Genomic DNA, 19,809 nt, shown 5'->3' with positions numbered 1-19,809 from the left:
ACAAGAAAATTATCCAAATTTGTTCCACATATTAAAGGATCAATTGCAATAAATATTTAACATCTGTTTAACATTTTACATTAATTTTTATTTTGACAAATATTTTTGAAGGTATTTTTTAGTTTTGTTTAAATACAAAATAATATTTAACACTTGTGCACTTTTTAATAAATGGTGAAAAATTATTAAAATCTAACAAATTTCCTAAATATATTTTTGAATTTTAAATCTTTGCAAAGATTCTTTAAGAATTTTTCACTTTTGTTCAATTTTTCAGCATTGAAGTTATCTATATTAGTTCCTTATTAATAGAACAATGAGAACCAACATTGAATATGTGTTTAATTTAACAATTTCTTTTAAAATCTAACATTTCTAATTTTTTTTTTTTTTTTTTGAACTTTCAATCTACTTCCTTAAACAGTTTTTAGACATACTTATTTAATCGGTAGGTATTTAAATTTGGTCAATATTTTAATAGAATAATAAAAACTAATCTAATCTATATAATATAACGATAATTTATATTTTAAACATTTGAATAAATGTTTTAGTTCCTCCTAAAAGTTTAACTTCAACTAGAAACAATTAAATTTATTTCACACTTGAAAGGATAACTAAAACATGAAACATCTGTTCTGAATCAAACTGAGCGTGTTTTACGTCCTTGCCCAAAATTATACCCCGCTCATAGTCGCAATAAATAAATCAGAAATCGTTCGGTTGAGTTTGGAAACACGCCCAGCCACAATCGCACTCACCACGCGTCAAATAATTCTAAACAACGAGAAAGTTTCCGTTCACTTCGTTATTATTATTTAAAACTGGATCTGCGAACGTCCTTGCAACGAATTTTTTATTTTCAATTACCGTACACAATCGGTTACGAGAATTTGTTTCTGGCGCTTTTGTCCGATCTTGTTACCAACCGAGGCATGTTTCACTTCGAAATGTCGAGCTAATCTATTTTTAATTCGAATATTTAATTAAGACTTAATTCGATTGTCCTTGGACGCGATCGGATTCGAAATGATTTTAGGAATTTATCGGGTCTTTTTTGACGGTAATGAGCGTGTAAATCGACTTTGAAAGTTGATGTGTCACGCAGCTTTTTTATTAGATTGATTTTTGTAATAAGTTTTTTTTTTGATGCTGTATCTTAATAACATCATCAGACGAACTTTGTTTTTTTATTATTATAATAATTTGAAACTGTACATTATTAAGAAATACGTGTATTAATAAGTATTACGATCATGAATAAGTTCTCGCTGTTTTTTCAAAAATGGCAGCAGCAGTACTCCGTGCATGGAATTTTGAATGGTAACGCACCTGCAAGGAAGTACTGTATCTAAACTTAAATTTCAGCGTGTGCTAGTTTATTTTAGTGTAAACAAAGTAATTTTTCTGAAAATGTCTACGTTTGTACCAAATAAAGTGTATTTGTGGGGAATTATATGGCACTATTCTATTCAAAAGAAATCTGCAGCTGAAGCTCACAGAATTCTTACGGTGACAATGCTCTTTCCAATACAATATATAGAAGTTGGTGTCGACTCTTCAAAAATAATGATTTTGAACTTGATGATAAAGAACCTTTTGTCACAATGAAAAAATTTTAAGACAAATAATTGGAGTAGATGAATCAACAGTTTCAAAACGTTTAAAAGTGTTAGAAGTGATCCAGAAGCAAGGACACTGGGTACCGTGTGATTTGAAGCTCAGAGACGTCGAATGGCGTTTTCTCAGGTGGGAAATACTGCTTTAACAGTTGAAAAGTTGCGGTGTATCGTGTCTGAAGATGAAAAGTGAATATACTACGATGATTCAGGAATAGGAAGTCATTGTGTAAGCACAGACATGCATCAACATCGTCCGCAAAACCAAATATTCATGATTCGAAGCTTCTTCTGTGCATTTGATAGGATTTGTAGGGTGTAATTTATTATGAGCTGCCCAAACTGAATGAGACTATCACGGAAGATCGCTGTCAACTTCAATTGATGTGTTTGAGTCGGGTACAGCCGCTTTACGAACAGAGACACGACAAAGTGATTTTGTTACATGTCAGCGGTCGGCCATTTCTTGCAAAACCAATGGATACCTATCTGAAAACTCTTCATTGGTAAGTTCTACAACACTTGCTGTGTTCTCCTGACATAGCCCATCTGATTGTCACCTATTTGGTTTGATTGCACATGGGCTGGTTGAGCAGAACTTCCATTCTTATGAAGATACTGAAGAATGGATCAATTCTTGGATAGTTTCAAAAGACATATGTTTTTTCCAACGAAAAATTTATATCCTGCCAGAAAAATGGGAGAAAGTAGTGAATGGTGATGGCCAACATTTTGAGTGAAACATTTTTGTTCCTTATATTTTAAATAAACCTTTTACTTTGTAAACCAAAAACAGCGAGAACTTATTCAAGGTCCAAATATATAAGACATTTTAATAAAAGTCAAACTAGAAACAACAATATTAATTATTGTATTTAAATATTTTACTAAATCATCTATGAAATAAATTGTGGGATTCAGGTAACTAATTTTGAAGAAATTCTTGAAAGAAAGAAACTAGAATGTTTTGCTGCATTGCTTAATATATATTCCAGTTCTTTATAGGGAAAAAAATGTATGATTTCAAAACGTTTATCTTTATTCTAAATATGTCAACACTTCGTAAAACAATGGCGTTTTTGAACCACTAACACAATAACTGTAAAATATATGGTTATTCACGAGAATTTTTAATCTGCCGTTGTATCTTAACAATTTTTACGCCTTTGTATATTGTTACCCATAAAAATAGTTGTGTAGATTTATTATAATTTTCATTTTTATGTCACAAATAACAGTATTTTTTTTTTAAGTGTAGCACGTATCGTTGTCAGTCTGGACATTCTCCCCTTTCTAATAATTTTGTAATAAAGCTAAAAGGTACAGCCAACTAAACGCACGCCCATGTTACAACAAATATGGAGCAGATGTGTATCAGTTACTTATGTAATATTATTACAATGCATTGCGGTTAAATGGTAATTGGATTAAATATTGATTCTTATCGATTGATTAATGAAAAATACAAACCTTCCCCCGTAGATATTTTCGGTAAGTGGCGAACTTTCGTCATCCGTGAAGACCTCATCGCTGTAATTGTTGTCGCCGCTTCTCAGACCATTAGAAGTCATTTCTGGAACAAAAATTAACTCATTAATATTAAACACGATTGGTTTTGCAATGTAACGGTGTTACACATTTAATTGTTCTCATATCCTGAGCAAATCCTTGTATGATTCACCCGTAAAGGTTTGGTTTTATTGATCATATTGCAACCTTTAAAAGACAAGTAATTATCGTGGGAAGGAATAGTTGTGTTATTAAACATTGAAGATTGTTTATTTATGGAAGCTGTTGATGCAATATAATGTAAATTTGAGTTAAATGTGTTTGGTCAAAGATTTCTGTGCACACTGTGTAGAAAGTGCAAATGGCTTTGACGAACAGACGCTTTGTATGAATATTAAACAATTATTTCCTGCTAATTATTATTTTAAGTGAATCCCGTTACCTTTACCATAAACATTATGCGTTGGTTTGTTATATAAGATGACTGAACTTATACTACTTAGTGGTTGGCTGTTTATAATTAACAATTCTTTCAGATAACCATAAATTAAAAACTTGTTTAGTGACTAATATGTAAACTAGACTCGTATCAAAACAAAATCCAAAATAGCACCACCATTAATTTTTAGCCAGCAACAATTTATCACAAAAAGTACATAGCAAATAAATATTATTAATTAAAAATGCATGAGTTGTGATTTATTGCAGCAACAATTACTGAAGTTGTTTGGTTTTTTATGTAAACAGTTTAGCATTTAAAAGATTGGTGCATGCATCTTTAGCTTGTAAAACGTTCGGGATGATATATCGATGCGCAAACGTTCGTCCGTGCAATTGTAAATCTTATTCACAATATAATTTTTCCCTTTGTTCATTTTTTTTGCCGTCGAAAACAGGAATTCTGTTCTTTGTCTGATTTCTCAATACACATACATATCTCGTTAAATTACGTACAAATTCTTTTGCCTGTTGGTGGTTTTCAAGGCGACAGTTTTTTTTTTTACTTCGCAATGCCTCGCCCGACAAAGGCACGAAAGATTTTATAATTGTATAATAGAAAACTGGCTGGATTTATCAAGAACGACCACTTCGCAACCGCACCTTTTACAATGATATAGAACGGGGCAACTTCCGCAATTAATTTGCCGATAAACGGTCCAAAATGAACGAGAAACGACAACCCAAATTTTATGGGCAAGCCTTTTTTCAAGATTAACGATCTGAAGTTTTCAATATAGACATAAAAAATTATAAAAATACGTAAAACATGACCAAGACACGTTTCAAAAAATATTTTATTGAAATTCGTAAAAATATAAAAACCAAGTGTTTTAAGAAATAAAACATAAACATAAAAATTGATTGAGAAAACTCTAAAATTTCGATACTATTTACAATATTACCAATATTTTTGTGTAATCTCACCAAGTTAATCTTAAATCTGAATAAATCATAAAAATATAAATCTGAAAAATTCTGAAAAAAACATGAACCGTTATTTTATGAAATATTTTATTTAATTAAAATAAAAAATAGAATAGAAAAATTTAAATATTATTAGGATATAACCAAAACTCTTAATTAAATTGAATTTAAATCTGAATAAATCATAAAAAGATTTAAAAAATATTCGATAATTCATTTTGTGACTTTCAAAATATAATTTGGAAGAAAAATAACTGAGATTTTAGTAATAACGATTTTTAAAAAATATTATACTTAATCAAAACATAAAATAGGTATAAAGATATCTTAAATTTGAGAATTATTAATTTATTATATTATAGAATATTATAAAAATTACAATTTAAATCTAAATGAATCATAAAAAACATTTTTATTAACTAGGGATTTTATGAAATATTTCATTAAATTAAAATAAAAAGATACTTCAAGAAATAACGAATATTCTTTAATTAGTTTTAATAATTTGAATTTAAATCTGAATAAATCATAAAAAAAAAACATAAGAAATGTACTAAATTAAAAAAATGGACACATAAATCTATATTTATGAGTTATTAATATATAATATTCTTAGAAATCTAAAAAAATTAACAAAATCTTCGAAATTACTATTAAAATATTATTTTAATGAAAACAAAAACTTATGTTTTATTAACAAGGCATGTGTGAAATATTTTACTAAATTAAAATAAAAAAATAGGTAAAAAGAACCTTTAAGCTTAAGAATTATTAGAATATAACGAATACTCTTACTTATTCTTAATAAATTGAATTAAAGTCTGAAAAAATCATAAAGAAATAATCGATAATACACTTTTTAACCTTCTAAATATAATTTGGGAGAAATAATTGAGATTTTAGTAACAAGACATTTTAAGAAAAAATATACTTAAATAAAACATAAAATAGATAAAAAATAACTTAAATTTGAGAATTATGAATGTATTAAGAATAATCTTATTAATTTTAATTTAACAAGGAATTTTATGAAATATTTCACTTAACGAATATTCTTAATTGTTTTTAATATATTGAATTTAAATCTGAATAAATCGTAAAAAAAACTCATGAAATATTTGATACAACACTTTTTTAACACTGAAACTATAGTAACAAGGCGTTTTAAGAAATGTTGTGCTAAACTAAAACATAAAATAGACAAAGGAATCTTTTATATTTATGAGTTATTAATACATTACTTACTAATATTCTTAGAAATTGTAATAACTGAAGTTTAAATCTGAATGAATCATAAAAAAATCAAGAAATATTAGAAAATACATAGTTTTTGCTATCAAAATATTTACTAAATTAAATTAAAACAAAAAATAGCTGAAAAAAATTATTAAACTTAAGAATTATTAAGATATAACGAATAGTCTTAATTATTCTTAATAAATTGAATTTTAACCTGAAAAAATCAACAAAATATTCGAAAATACATTTTTTAACTTTCGAAATATTATTTAGAAAAAAAAAAAAATAAATAAGATTTTAGTAACAAGATATTTTAAGAAAATATTATACTAAATAAAAACATAAAATAGGTAAAGAATATCTTGAGAATTATTAATTTTTTATGAATAATCTTAATAATTTGAATTTAAATCTGAATAAATCATAAATAGTGTTAAATATTTTATTAACAAGATATATATATATATATATATATATATATATATATATATATATATATATATATATATATATATACAAGATACTAAATTAAAATGACTAAATAAATGTCTTAAACTTAAGAATTATAATAATATAACAAATATTCTTAATTGATTGCAAATTTGAATAAATCGTAAAAAAACTTAATATATATTTGATAATACACACAATACATTTTAAATTTCAAAATATTATTTAGAAAAAAAAATAATCTTTTGAGTTATTAATATATTACGTATAAGCATCCTTAGAAATTGTAATAATTGAAATTTAAATCTAAATGAATAAAAAAAATCAAGAAATATTCGAAAATACAAAATATTATTTTGATGAAAATAAGAACTGATTTTTATTTTCATTTAATGAAATATTTCACTAAATTTAAACAAAAAATAGCTGAAGAAAACTATTAAATTTAAGAATTATTAAGATATAACGAATATTCTTAATTACTCTAAATAAATGGAATTTAAATCTGAAAAAAAAAAACATGAAAAACTTATTCGATAATACATTTTTTATCTTTAAAAATATTATTTAGAAAAAAATAAATAAGATTTTAGTAACAAATAGTTTTAAGTAATATTATACTAAATTAAAATATAAAATATGTAAATATCTTAAGAATTATTAATTTATTATGAATAATTTTAATAATTTGAAATGATAAACTGAATGAATCATAAAAAGTGTTAACAAATATACGAACACACTTTATGAAATACTTCACTAAATTAAAATAACTAAAGAAAACTCTTAAACTTAAGAATTATAAGAATCTAAGAAATATTTTTAATTATCTTTAATAAATTGAATTTAAATTTGAATAAATCATAAATAATACTTAATATATATTTGATAATACATTTATTAAATTTCAAAATATTATGTAGAAAAAAAAATATCTGAGAATATAGTAACAAATGTTATAAATTAACGTAAAACATAAAATAGTGAAAGAAATATCTTATATTTATAAATTATTAATATATTACTTACAAATATTCTTAGAAATCTTATTAAATTGAATTTAATCATAAAAAATATTCGATAAAACAAACTTTCAAATTATTATTGTAGCATAAAACATGTAAATAAATCTTTGAAATTTAAGAATTATTAATATATTACGAATATTCTTAATAATTTGAATTTGATTCTGAATAAATTATTAAAAAAGTTTAAAAATATTGTTTTATTTTTCTAAATATTAATTTGAAGAAAACAAGAACTGATATTCAATTAATAAAGCATTTTAAATTTAATGATAGGATATTATAGATAATATTATTACTATTATTATCGACAATATTATCATAGAAAATAATATTAATAAATTGAATTGAAATTTTGAATAAATCATATAAACTTAAAAAATATTCTAAAATACTTATTTTGAAGAAAACAATAAATGAAAATTTAATAATAACGAATTTTACACTAAATTAAAACACAAAATAGCAAAATTTAATTAAAATTTAATAATTATAATAGTAAGTAAGTAAGTTTATGAGTTAAGATAATGAACATAAATAACGGGACATAAAAGGATATTGTCCATCAATCAATTTTTTATTTAAAATAATTAAATAAGTCTCATCTTCGGGGGATCATAAAGATATAAGGAAGTATCACCGAGTAATAGACTTTCTCGCCGATTGTTTAACGATTGCAAATACTTTTTGAAAATTAATTCGGCGTGTAATCTATTGACAGCCATCCGAAATTGATTTCTAAAACACATTGTGTCATCGATTGTCTGTAACAACAATGATTACCATCCCATTGTTGTACCAGATTAAACATTACCCAACGCACAATAGTAAAGGTATATTTATTTTCGTGTACAAATATTACCGGTACGGGAGTACTTTAAACAGATCAATGTTTGTTGTTTGTTTTTTGTAGGACAATAGCCCAAAGTAAGAACGTAATTATCCTCGCATTCGTATGCGCATTTTCCAGATATAGTATAGATAGTGGGAACATGTTACAAATAATTTATTATTCGGAGCGCATGCAAGTTGTACGGCTTCCGAAATGGACAGTACCTAAAACCATTCAACTGTTTCGCTTTACAAGTTGTGTAACCTAATAAATTAGTTTCTTAACTGCACTTTTCTCTTTTTTCCATTCGGAACGCTCGTGGGTGTCCCTACGATATAAAATATGTCACGATTTATCGGCGAAATGCACGAAAAAAAGCCGATGCAATAACATTGTACGCTTGTAGTACTGCAACGGTTGAATTCGCTGATCATTGTGAACGTAAGATACGGACTTGGATCGCCTGCAGTTATACTGAAAGTGAAACTCGCTGCCATACTTATAAAATATGTTGGTCGTACTCATTAAGGCCCATTGAATATTAATAAAGGACCATTTCAAATCGATACAAATCGATGTTATGATAAAAAGCTTGAGGGATTTATAATGGCCGTTTAAAAGGGTAATTGTTACACCCACAAAATGAGGGAGGTTTGTTGATAAATGTCAAGAATTCTAGCCATTTACAGGAGGGTCAACATAAATTGTGTTTTAATAACCTGCTTGGTTTTACTAATATAATATTAACTTGGAAATCTTAGATCTGTATCAGAGGGGAAAGTTGAAACAATAAAAATTAAATTATGTATTTTAATTTCTATATTTTATAGATTAGAAAGTTGAAGAGGATCTCATATATTTCGAAAGGATTTTTTTTATTTTATGAACATTTATTAACTGTTTAATAATAGTAAATAAATAAATAAAATAAAGTTATGTATATTTTATAACACAAAGTTGATTTGTGGATGTCAAATATTTAGATTTGTTGTAGTTGTATCTGAAGAAATAAAGATTAAATACATACATTTACGATGAAAATGTTATATTTATTTATTTCTTTGATAGTATCTATAATGTTTATTATTTTTTCTGATATTGTTGTATCCACTATGCAAATGTTCAATTCAATTTTAATCTTTAAAAATTTAAATTATGTATCTTAATTTATATATTTTATAGATTAGAAAGTTGAATGTGATGTCATATATTTCGAAAGAATTTTTTTGTTTAAAATTGTTTAAAAATATAAATAAAATAAAAATATGCATTTTTTGGAAAATAAAATTGATGAAGATTTCAAATATTTGGAAAGATATATTTTCATTCTCTGAACAAAAGTTCTTTAATTAGTTGACTATATGAATAAAATAAACTTAGACATATTTTATAACAGAGAGTTGATTTGAGGATGTCAAATATTCAGATCTTTTTCTAGTTGCATGTAAAGAAATGAAGATTAAATAACATACATTTACGAAGAAAATTTATATTTATTTATTTCTTTGGCGGTATCTACAATGTTTATTATTTTTTCTGTCATTATTGTATCTACTATGCAACTGTTCAAATCTATTTTTAATATTTAAAAAATTGAAACAATTTAAATTAAATTATGTATCTTAATTTATATATTTTATAGATTAGAAAGTTGAAGAGGATGTCATTTATTTCGAAAGCATTTTTTTTAATTTCATGGATAATTTGTTCCTTAATTGTTTGAAAATGTAAATAAAATAAAAATATGTATTTCTTGGAATATAAAATTAAAATAAAATTATATATATTTTATAATAGAGTTGATTTGAGGATGTCAAATATTCAGATCTTTTTCTAGTTATATCTAAAGAAATAAAAATTAAATAACATACATTTACGAAGAAAATTTATATTTATTTATTTCTTTGACAGTATCTATAACGTTTATTATTTTTTCTGTCATTGTTGTATTCACTATGCAACTGTTCAATTTAATTTTAATCTTTAAAGAATTGAAACAATAAAAATTAAATTATGTATCTTAATTTATATATTTTATAGATTAGAAAGTTGAAGAGGATGTCATGTATTTTGAAAGGATTTTTTAATTTTATAGACAATTTATTCCTTAATTGTTTGATAATATAAATAAAATAAAAATATGTATTTTTTGGAAAATAAAATTGATGAAGATTTCAAATATTTGGAAAGATATATTTTCATTCTGTGAACAAAATCTACATTTTATGTTGGAAAGTCAACAAACTAAGTTCTTTAATTGGTTGATAATATAAATAAAATAAAATTATATACATTTTATAACAGAGGATTGATTTGAGGATGTCAAATATTCAGATCTTTTTCTAGTTACATCTAAAGAAATAAAGATTAAATAACATACATTTACGAAGAAAATTTATATTTATTTATTTCTTTGACAGTATCTATAATGTTTATTTTTTTTTCTGACATTGTTGTATCCACTATGCAACTGTTTAATTTAATTTTAATCTTTAAAAAATTGAAACAATAAAAATTAAATTATATATCTTAATTTATATATTTTATAGATTAGAAAGTTGAAGAAGATGTCATATATTTCGAGAGGATTTTATAATTTTATAGACAATTTATTCCTTGATTGTTTGAAAATATAAATAAAATAAAAATATGCATTTTTTGGAAAATAAAATTGATGAAGATTTCAAATATTTGGAAAGATATATTTTCATTCTCTGAACAAAATCCACATTTTATGTTGGAAAGTCAACAAACTAAGTTCTTTAATTGGTTGATAATATAAATAAAATAAAATTATATATATTTTATAACAGAGAATTGATTTGAGGATGTCAAATATTCAGATCTTTTTCTAGTTACATCTAAAGAAATAAAGATTAAATAACATACATTTACGAAGAAAATTTATATTTATTTATTTCTTTGACAGTATCTATAATGTTTATTTTTTTTCTGACATTGTTGTATCCACTATGCAACTGTTTAATTTAATTTTAATCTTTAAAAAATTGAAACAATAAAAATTAAATTATATATCTTAATTTATATATTTTATAGATTAGAAAGTTGAAGAGGATGTCATATATTTCGAGAGGATTTTATAATTTTATAGACAATTTATTCCTTGATTGTTTGAAAATATAAATAAAATAAAAATATGCATTTTTTGGAAAATAAAATTGATGAAGATTTCAAATATTTGGAAAGATATATTTTCATTCTCTGAACAAAATCCACATTTTATGTTGGAAAGTCAACAAACTAAGTTCTTTAATTGGTTGATAATATGAATAAAATAAAATTATATATATTTTATAAAAGAGAGTTGATTTGAGAATGTCAAATATTCAGATCTTTTTCTAGTTGCATCTAAAGAAATAAAGATTAAATAACATACATTTACGAAGAAAATTTATATTTATTTATTTCTTTAGCAGTAACTATAATGTTTATTATTTTTTCTGTCATTGTTGTATCCACTATGCAACTGTTCAATTTAATTTTAATATTTAAAAAATTGAAACAATATAAATAAAATTATGTATCTTACTTTATATATTTTATAGATTAGAAAGAGGATGTCATATATTTCGAGAGGATTTTTTAATTTTATAGACAATTTATTCCTTAATTGTTTGAAAATATAAATAAAATAATTTTGGAATACAAAATTGATGTGGATTTCAAATATTTTGAAAGATATATTTCCATTTTATGAACAAAATCTACATTTGATGTTGGGAAGTCAATAAACAAAGTTCTTTAATTAGTTGATAATATAAATAAAATAAAATTATATGCTTTATAACAATAAACTTGAAACAATAAAAATTAAATTATGCATCTTAATTTTTTAATATTTCGGAATTAATTTTTCCATTATATGAACAAAATTACAAAAATTATGTATTTTTTGGAATATAAAGTACAGTACTGTATAAAACAATAATTGTAAATAAAAATGATATGACAGTTTACATTGAAAAAGAGAGTTATGGCTAAAACATTTAACATTTTAAAGAGCTGTAATATTGCCATTGTTTTTTAAGCAATTTTTGATGAAAACAAATTGTTTAATAACATAATTGCGTTAATTTCATCTACGGAAATGTCACACGTATATAAAAACGAAGATATTTAATCGTTACCAAATAATTACGTTTTTCTTCAAAGGTCACGGTTAATCAAAAATTACAAGGATGATAAACTCGTCTCAGGTCCAAATTTCTCAAACTTACAACTGCAATCGTGCACAACGATTACGTCAAAAAATCGTATTTTATAGTGGAAACGCACACGCCTTTTGTTTTAATAAATAATGCACAATTGGCTAATAATTTCCAATTATTGCAGACTAATTGAATTATTAATAAAGCTTATACTGAATTAAAAGTTATGAAAAATGTATAACGAAACAATAGGTTGTTTGCTAAAAGGAATTAGTTCACCAAGTGGTCTCGATATTATTAATGTACGCGTGTGAAATGGAGCATCAACATGAAATTTTCGGTTGTTTAACTGCTAATTAACGTAAAAGTTGAACGCTTTTACGATCCTAAATTTGCATCCAACAATATTCCAAATCAAGAGAGGCAACAAAAACGTTTTATGTGTGCATTATTGAATTGGTTATTTGTCTTCAGTTTTATTGAACCCATTTTATTACAGTTTTACTGTGCACTTTCCCCTTTATTATTCTAAACATGCTGCATCGTAATCTAAAATTTGTTGTTTATTAACATTACAGTTATAAATTTTAATACATTTGAGTGGGTGCAGCTCATAAATACGGCGACATTTACTGCTAATAACTGTCTATTTTTTTTAATTATCAATTTATATTTACAAAAATTCACCCCGGGTCGAAAATTTTTGTATCAAGGTTCACGATCTCGACTCCGCACCCAAACTGTCACATTTTTAATTGCTAAACTGAGCCGTGATTATTCACCACGTTTGAAAAAGTCAAGGCTGGGCAGGATATGTGAAAACTCTTTGTCTGAGGTTTATTCTTACTTCATTTGGCGTTCAATCAACCATCCTTAGTTGACAGAAATTGGTGCACGTAAAATAAAGCCAATAAAAATTTAAATGATGTAGAAAACAGGAAAATGATTAGACTTTATTTATATCGGAAGGATGAAAGAAGAAGAGAACAATTAAGTTGCAACTTTCGTCTGACTAATCGAATAAAAGTCAAGGATACGTAGGTAAAGAAGTGGACAGAACGACAAATCCCTATTACCATTATTATGTCTACACGAGTTTTACAACGGATCAAAGGACATATGCAAATAATCTTTAACTTTAACTGTAGCCGCCTACGGTTCGTAAAACGCTCACATTTATTCGCATAATAACATTTTTCCGCAACAACTCATAAGGTTAGCAACCTCGCGACCATTTTATTCATTTTACAGGCGCAGCACACATATTTTTTAGACCGAGCACCGTCGATTTGCTCAATCGAAGCACAAACAATAAATAAGGAACTGCGATTCCTTGGAAACGCAGTTAACTGTTCAATAAGCGTTGCGCAATCCGTTTTAATTTCCTAATTAATAACGTCAGTTTAAAAGCCGCAAAATCGATTATAAGTTTATGCCCAGTGACGAGACGAGCGGTTCGTTAATGAAGACGCCGCGGATAATTACCGCAGCCGTGCTCAAGATACCGCAATTACTGTAATTGTGGCAGGTTTTTGTGTTAGCAGGAATTTCTAGGTCAGTAGGGAATTAATGTTTGAAGCGCCGTTTGTTTTTATTTCATTCGACACATGCTAACGTTTGTTGACTCGTACTTTTTTACAATGTATGAGGTGTTAAAACTTTAAAGGAACGTTGTAAAAACTTTTAATATTAAATGATAAACTCCGACGGTTACGATACTTTTATTTTTGTACTTTTCATTTTAGTCCTTTCCAAAACTACTAAGATCTTTTCTTTTGCTGCATTAATGTCGCTTTTTAAGCTTGTTCATGTTAATTGTGCAAGTTTTTATTAGCAGGAATTTGTAGGTCATCAGGTAATTAATGTTTGAAGCTCCATTTGTCTTAATTTTCATCGACATCTGCTAATCTTTGTTAATTAGAAAATATATTATGACATTTGTATGTTGATGTGAAATCATTAAAGATACTTCCAAAAAACTTTAAAAATTAATTGATAAACTTAATAACTAAGTTACTTGCTTTCTTTTGTTTTAAACTTCTCCAAAACTTGACTGCCTCGTCTTTTCTAAATCCTTTAAATTAGTTTCATATAATTGTTATCGGGTTTGTATCAGCAGGAATTTTTTAGATTATTAAAAAATCAATGACTCCAGTAAGAATATCCATCGACACCTGTCAATGTTTGTTAATTAGTAACTATCTTATAACGTTTGTATGTTGATGAGAAATCTTTAAAGATACTTCCAAAAAAATTAAAAATTAGTTGATAAACTTAATGACTAAGTTACTTGTTTTCTTTGATTTTAAACTCCTTCAAAAGTTTACTGTCACGTCTTTTCTAGATCCTTTAAATTAGTTTCATATAATTGTTATGGATTTTGTATTAGCAGGAATTTTTTAGATCATTAGAGAATCAGTGACTCCAGTAAGAATATCCATCGACATTGTTAATTAGTAAATATCTTATAACGTTTGTCTGTTGATGTGAAATCTTTAAAGATACTTCCAAAAAACTTTATAAATTAATTAATAAACTTAATAACTAAGTTACTTGTTTTCTTTGATTTTAAACTTCTCCAAAACTTGACTGCCTCGTCTTTTCTAAGTCCTTTAAATTAGTTTCATATAATTGTTATCGGGTTTGTATCAGCAGAAATTTTTTAGATTATTAGAGAATCAATGACTCCAGTAAGAATATCCATCGACACCTGTCAATGCTTGTTAATTAGTAACTATCTTATAACGTTTGTATGTTGATGAGAAATCTTTAAAGATACTTCCAAAAAAATTAAAAATTAGTTGATAAACTTAATGACTAAGTTACTTGTTTTCTTTGATTTTAAACTCCTTCAAAAGTTTACTGTCACGTCTTTTCTAGATCCTTTAAATTAGTTTCATATAATTGTTATGGATTTTGTATTAGCAGGAATTTTTTAGATCATTAGAGAATCAGTGACTCCAGTAAGAATATCCATCGACATCTGTCCATGTTTGTTAATTAGTAAATATCTTATAACGTTTGTCTGTTGATGTGAAATCTTTAAAGATACTTCCAAAAAACTTTATAAATTAATTAATAAACTTAATAACTAAGTTACTTGTTTTCTTTGATTTTAAACTTCTCCAAAACTTGACTGCCTCGTCTTTTCTAAGTCCTTTAAATTAGTTTCATATAATTGTTATCGGGTTTGTATCAGCAGGAATTTTTTAGATTATTAGAGAATCAATGACTCCAGTAAGAATATCCATCGACACCTGTCAATGTTTGTTAATTAGTAACTATCTTATAACGTTTGTATGTTGATGAGAAATCTTTAAAGATACTTCCAAAAAAATATAAAAATTAGTTGATAAACTTAACGACTAAGTTACTTGTTTTCTTTGATTTTAAACTCCTTCAAAAGTTTACTGTCAAGTCTTTTCTAAATCCTTTAAATTAGTTTCATATAATTGTTATGGATTTTGTATTAGCAGGAATTTTTTAGATCATAGAGAATCAGTGACTCCAGTAAGAATATCCATCGACACCTGTCAATATTTGTTAATTAGTAAATATCTTATAACGTTTGTATGTTGATGAGAAATCTTTAAAGATACTTCCAAAAAACTATAAAAATTAGTTGATAAACTTAATGATTAAGTTACTTGTTTTCTTTGGTTTTAAACTCCTTCAAAAGTTTACTGTCACGTCTTTTCTAAATCCTTTAAATTAGTTTCATATAATTGTTATGGATTTTGTATTAGCAGGAATTTTTTAGATCATTAGAAAATCGATGACTCCAGTAAGAATATCCATCGACACCTGTCTATGTTTGTTAATTAGTAAATATCTTATAACGTTTGTATGTTGATGAAAAATCTGTAAAGATACTTCCAAAAAACTATAAAAATTAATTGATAAACTCAATAATTAAGTTACTTGTTTTCTTTGATTTTAAACTTCTCCAAAAGTTTACTGTCTCGTCTTTTCTAGATCATTTAAATTAGTTTCATATAATTGTTATGGATTTTGTATTAGCAGGAATTTTTTAGATCATTAGAGAATCAGTGACTTCAGTAAGTAAGAATATCCATCGACACCTGTCAATGTTTGTTAATTAGCAAATATCTTACAACGTTTGTATGTTGATGAGAAATTATTAAAGATACTTCAAAAAAACAATAAAAATTAATTGATAAACTTAATGACTAAGTTTCTTTTTTTTATTTTAAACTTCTCCAAAAGTTTATTCTCGTCTCTTCTAAATCATTTAAATTAGTTTCATATAATTGTTATGGATTTTGTATTAGCAGGAATTTTTTAGATCATTAGAGAACCAGTGACTCCAGTAAGAATATCCATCGACACCTGTCAATATTTGTTAATTAGTAAATATCTTATAACGTTTGTATGTTGATGAGAAATCTTTAAAGATACTTCCAAAAAACTATAAAAATTAGTTGATAAACTTAATGACTAAGTTACTTGTTTTTTTTTTTGATTTTAAACTTCTCTAAAAGTTTACTGTCTCGTCTTTTCTAAATCCTTTAAATTAGTTTCATATAATTGTTATGAATTTTGTATTAGCAGGAATTTTTTAGATCATTAGAGAATCAGTGACTCCAGTAAGAATATCCATCGACACCTGTCAATGTTTGTTAATTAGTAAATATCTTATAACGTTTGTATGTTGATGAGAAATCTTTAAAAATACTTCCAAAAAACTTTAAAAAGTAATTGATAAACTTAATAATTAAGTTACTTGTTTTCTTTGATTTTAAACTTCTTCAAAAGTTTACTGTCTCGTCTTTTCTAAATCCTTTAAGTTAGTTTCATATAATTTTTATGGATTTCGTTTTAGCAGGAATTTTTTAGATCATTAGAGAATCAGTGACTCCAGTAAGAATATCCATAGACACCTCTCCATGTTTGTTAATTAGTAAATATCTTATGACATTTGTTTGTTGATGTGAAATCTTTAAAGACACTTCAAGAAAACTGTAAAAATTAATTAATAAACTTAATAACTAGGTTAATAGATTTCTTTGATTTTAAACTTCTCCAAAAGTTCACAGCCTCGTTTTTTCTAAACTTTTTAAATTAGTTTCATATAATTGTTATGGATTTTGTATTAGCAGGAATTTTTAAATCATTAGAGAATCAATGACTCCAGTAAGTATATCCATCGACACCTGCCAATATTTGTTAATTAGTAAATATCTTATGACAATTGTATATTGACGTGAAATCTTTAGACACTTTCAGAGAACTTGTTGATATGAAATCTTTAAAGATACTTCCAAAAACTTTTAAAATTAATTGATAAACTTAATTACTTGTTCACTTATTTTCATTTATCTTAAACATGTCCAAAAGTCAACATTTTGACTATGGTATATTCTAAACTACTATTGTTTTGTTTTCTGAAAGACTATTAGCACCTTTTAAATTTGTTCCATATTCTTCTGACATTAAAATGTTTTACCTAAGTAAAAGGAAACATGTGTGGCTCATTTTGAATCTTAAGAAACAAGTATTGGAATGCGTTTAAGACAGTAATTCCAATAAACATGCAGTTGTGACCTTCCACAGTTTCTTTCACTATCTAGATCGTATTTATCGTATTATTTATAATTACAGTCAATATTTACAAAGGAAGTGTGCAAGAAAAGATAATGATATTGCACAAAAAAAGATCCTAACTAAGATAAAGATAAAACAAATTTAATTATTTTAATTCCAGACTTATGACACTGTTACAAGATAATCACAATTAATTTGCACTTTATTACGATTATCATTTACGACTTGGTAATCATGAGAGGATAAAAATATCTTCTTTTCTGTACCATTCTCAGAAATGACCATTTCGGTGAGTCACACATTTTCAAGTATTCTGTACGCATGCGACCTTTCGGAGCGTCTTACATAACGAAACCATGCAAAATTCCTGAACAACTTGGGAACGTTCCTAATTTGATAAATAGACAGAAATAAATGAATCGCCATAAAACGGTAATCGCTGTTTGTGCAACGTTCCTTAATAAGCGTGTTATCGATTGCGTCGCAACACGACGTTAAAGTCCGTGTGTTATTAGGAAAAACATCAAAATAAAAAAAAAAAAATACTGATGTTCAAACGATAAAACTATTTACGATCCGTGGAAATTTGCCGCAACATCCGCCAATTCATCAAAATGTTGTTTCGCAAAGGACCTCCGATAAATTCATAAAGACTTGATGACCTTTAACAGTCCGAACATCATTAACAAGTAAGCTAGTTGCAAAATTCGAAAATCCACAATTTGTGTCATAGCCCAAAGGAAAATCGAAGTGATGGCACTATGAAAGTGTGTCAGTCAATATTGTGTGCGTTGATTTTAATTAGCGGTTGATGTTTCCTCACTTTATGAACAAATTAAGTTTCGATCAGTGGGTAATTTAAACCGATTAATTACCTCTATTGGATGAACAAATTGTTCGTTCACTTTACGAATTACAAGGCTACAACCGTGATATTGACATTTCATCTTCATTTCGACGATGATCTACATTTCCTTTCAATACCCTTGTGCGTCAGTAATGAATGGTCTCCAGAGTCATTTTGATTTAATTGATTGGATTATTGACAAAGGATGATTTATGGTTCCAATTAAACCATTTGGAGCTTGATTCGACGCTTGTAATTTGATTTGTTAACTAAGTAACTAACATCTTCATTTCAGTAGGTAGCATCCATTAACAGTTTATGCCCCACAAACCCCGAACCCAAAAAAAAGCAGATCGACTTTTTCCTGGCAATCGATAAACCGTGTCTGTCGCACGTTTCAATTTTTTTTCTTGTGCGACAGAAACTACTCGTTATCGTGCGGTTGGCAGCTGTTGGTGGCGAATGACCCACTTTCACTTGCGTCTAGATTCGAGATTCAGATCAGATGTGATATCGTTGTTTTGTTTCGAGTCAACCTGGCCGAGGACTTCCGTTTTTAATATTTGCGTCTTGTGGAGGTGAAAATTATTCAGATATCGGCGATTAGAGACAATGGATGATTGTGTTTCTTGTGGTCGACGTTTCCTATCGATTATCTTCGGTAGCGCCGGAGATTGTTGGGGTTTTTTTGTTGGATCTGGGGGCAAATTGAGATTGCCAATTTGTAAGTTTTCTTCTTGCAGTTTCTAAGATGAAAGTGAAGTATAAATACCCTTCAAAGAGCTAATAAAGTAACTCTGTTACTGATACTGTTAAATCCAGTTTTGCTTCTTCATCAAGTACAGACTCTCTTCAAATATTCTTGTTTATAAAAAAGTGTTAACATTATGTCATTGTGCAAGTTGAAAATTGTGAATTGTATTTTTCATTTCACAACCAAAGTTCTGACAGTGAATTTGCGTGACAGCCTTTTACATAACGTCTTATACAACTGCACTTACATTACTACTGCACATAATAAGATTTAAATTGCTGACAATAATAATTATCCAATTAAGAGCACCAGTTAGCAATGTAACGATGCTTTCACCAAAATTATCATTGTAGGAATTTCTCAAAATGTGCATAC

At 26.3% G+C, this 19,809-nt stretch overlaps 1 protein-coding gene across 1 annotated transcript in view; it reads right to left on the bottom strand.

Annotated features, from left to right (window-relative positions):
• Positions 1-19,809, bottom strand: part of LOC109602388 (chitin synthase chs-2) — a 53,555-nt gene that overhangs the window by 19,263 nt on the left and 14,483 nt on the right. The window contains exon 2 of the mRNA XM_049966630.1: positions 3,090-3,192. Coding sequence (XP_049822587.1) covers positions 3,090-3,190 — 101 coding nt within the window. The 5' untranslated portion in view covers positions 3,191-3,192. The remainder of the gene's footprint in view (positions 1-3,089; positions 3,193-19,809) is intronic.

Source organism: Aethina tumida, chromosome 4, assembly GCF_024364675.1.
Source record: "Aethina tumida isolate Nest 87 chromosome 4, icAetTumi1.1, whole genome shotgun sequence".
Lineage (NCBI taxonomy): Eukaryota > Metazoa > Arthropoda > Insecta > Coleoptera > Nitidulidae > Aethina > Aethina tumida.
Note: the sequence above shows the minus strand (reverse complement) of the source record. Positions and strands in the feature narration are given on the sequence as shown.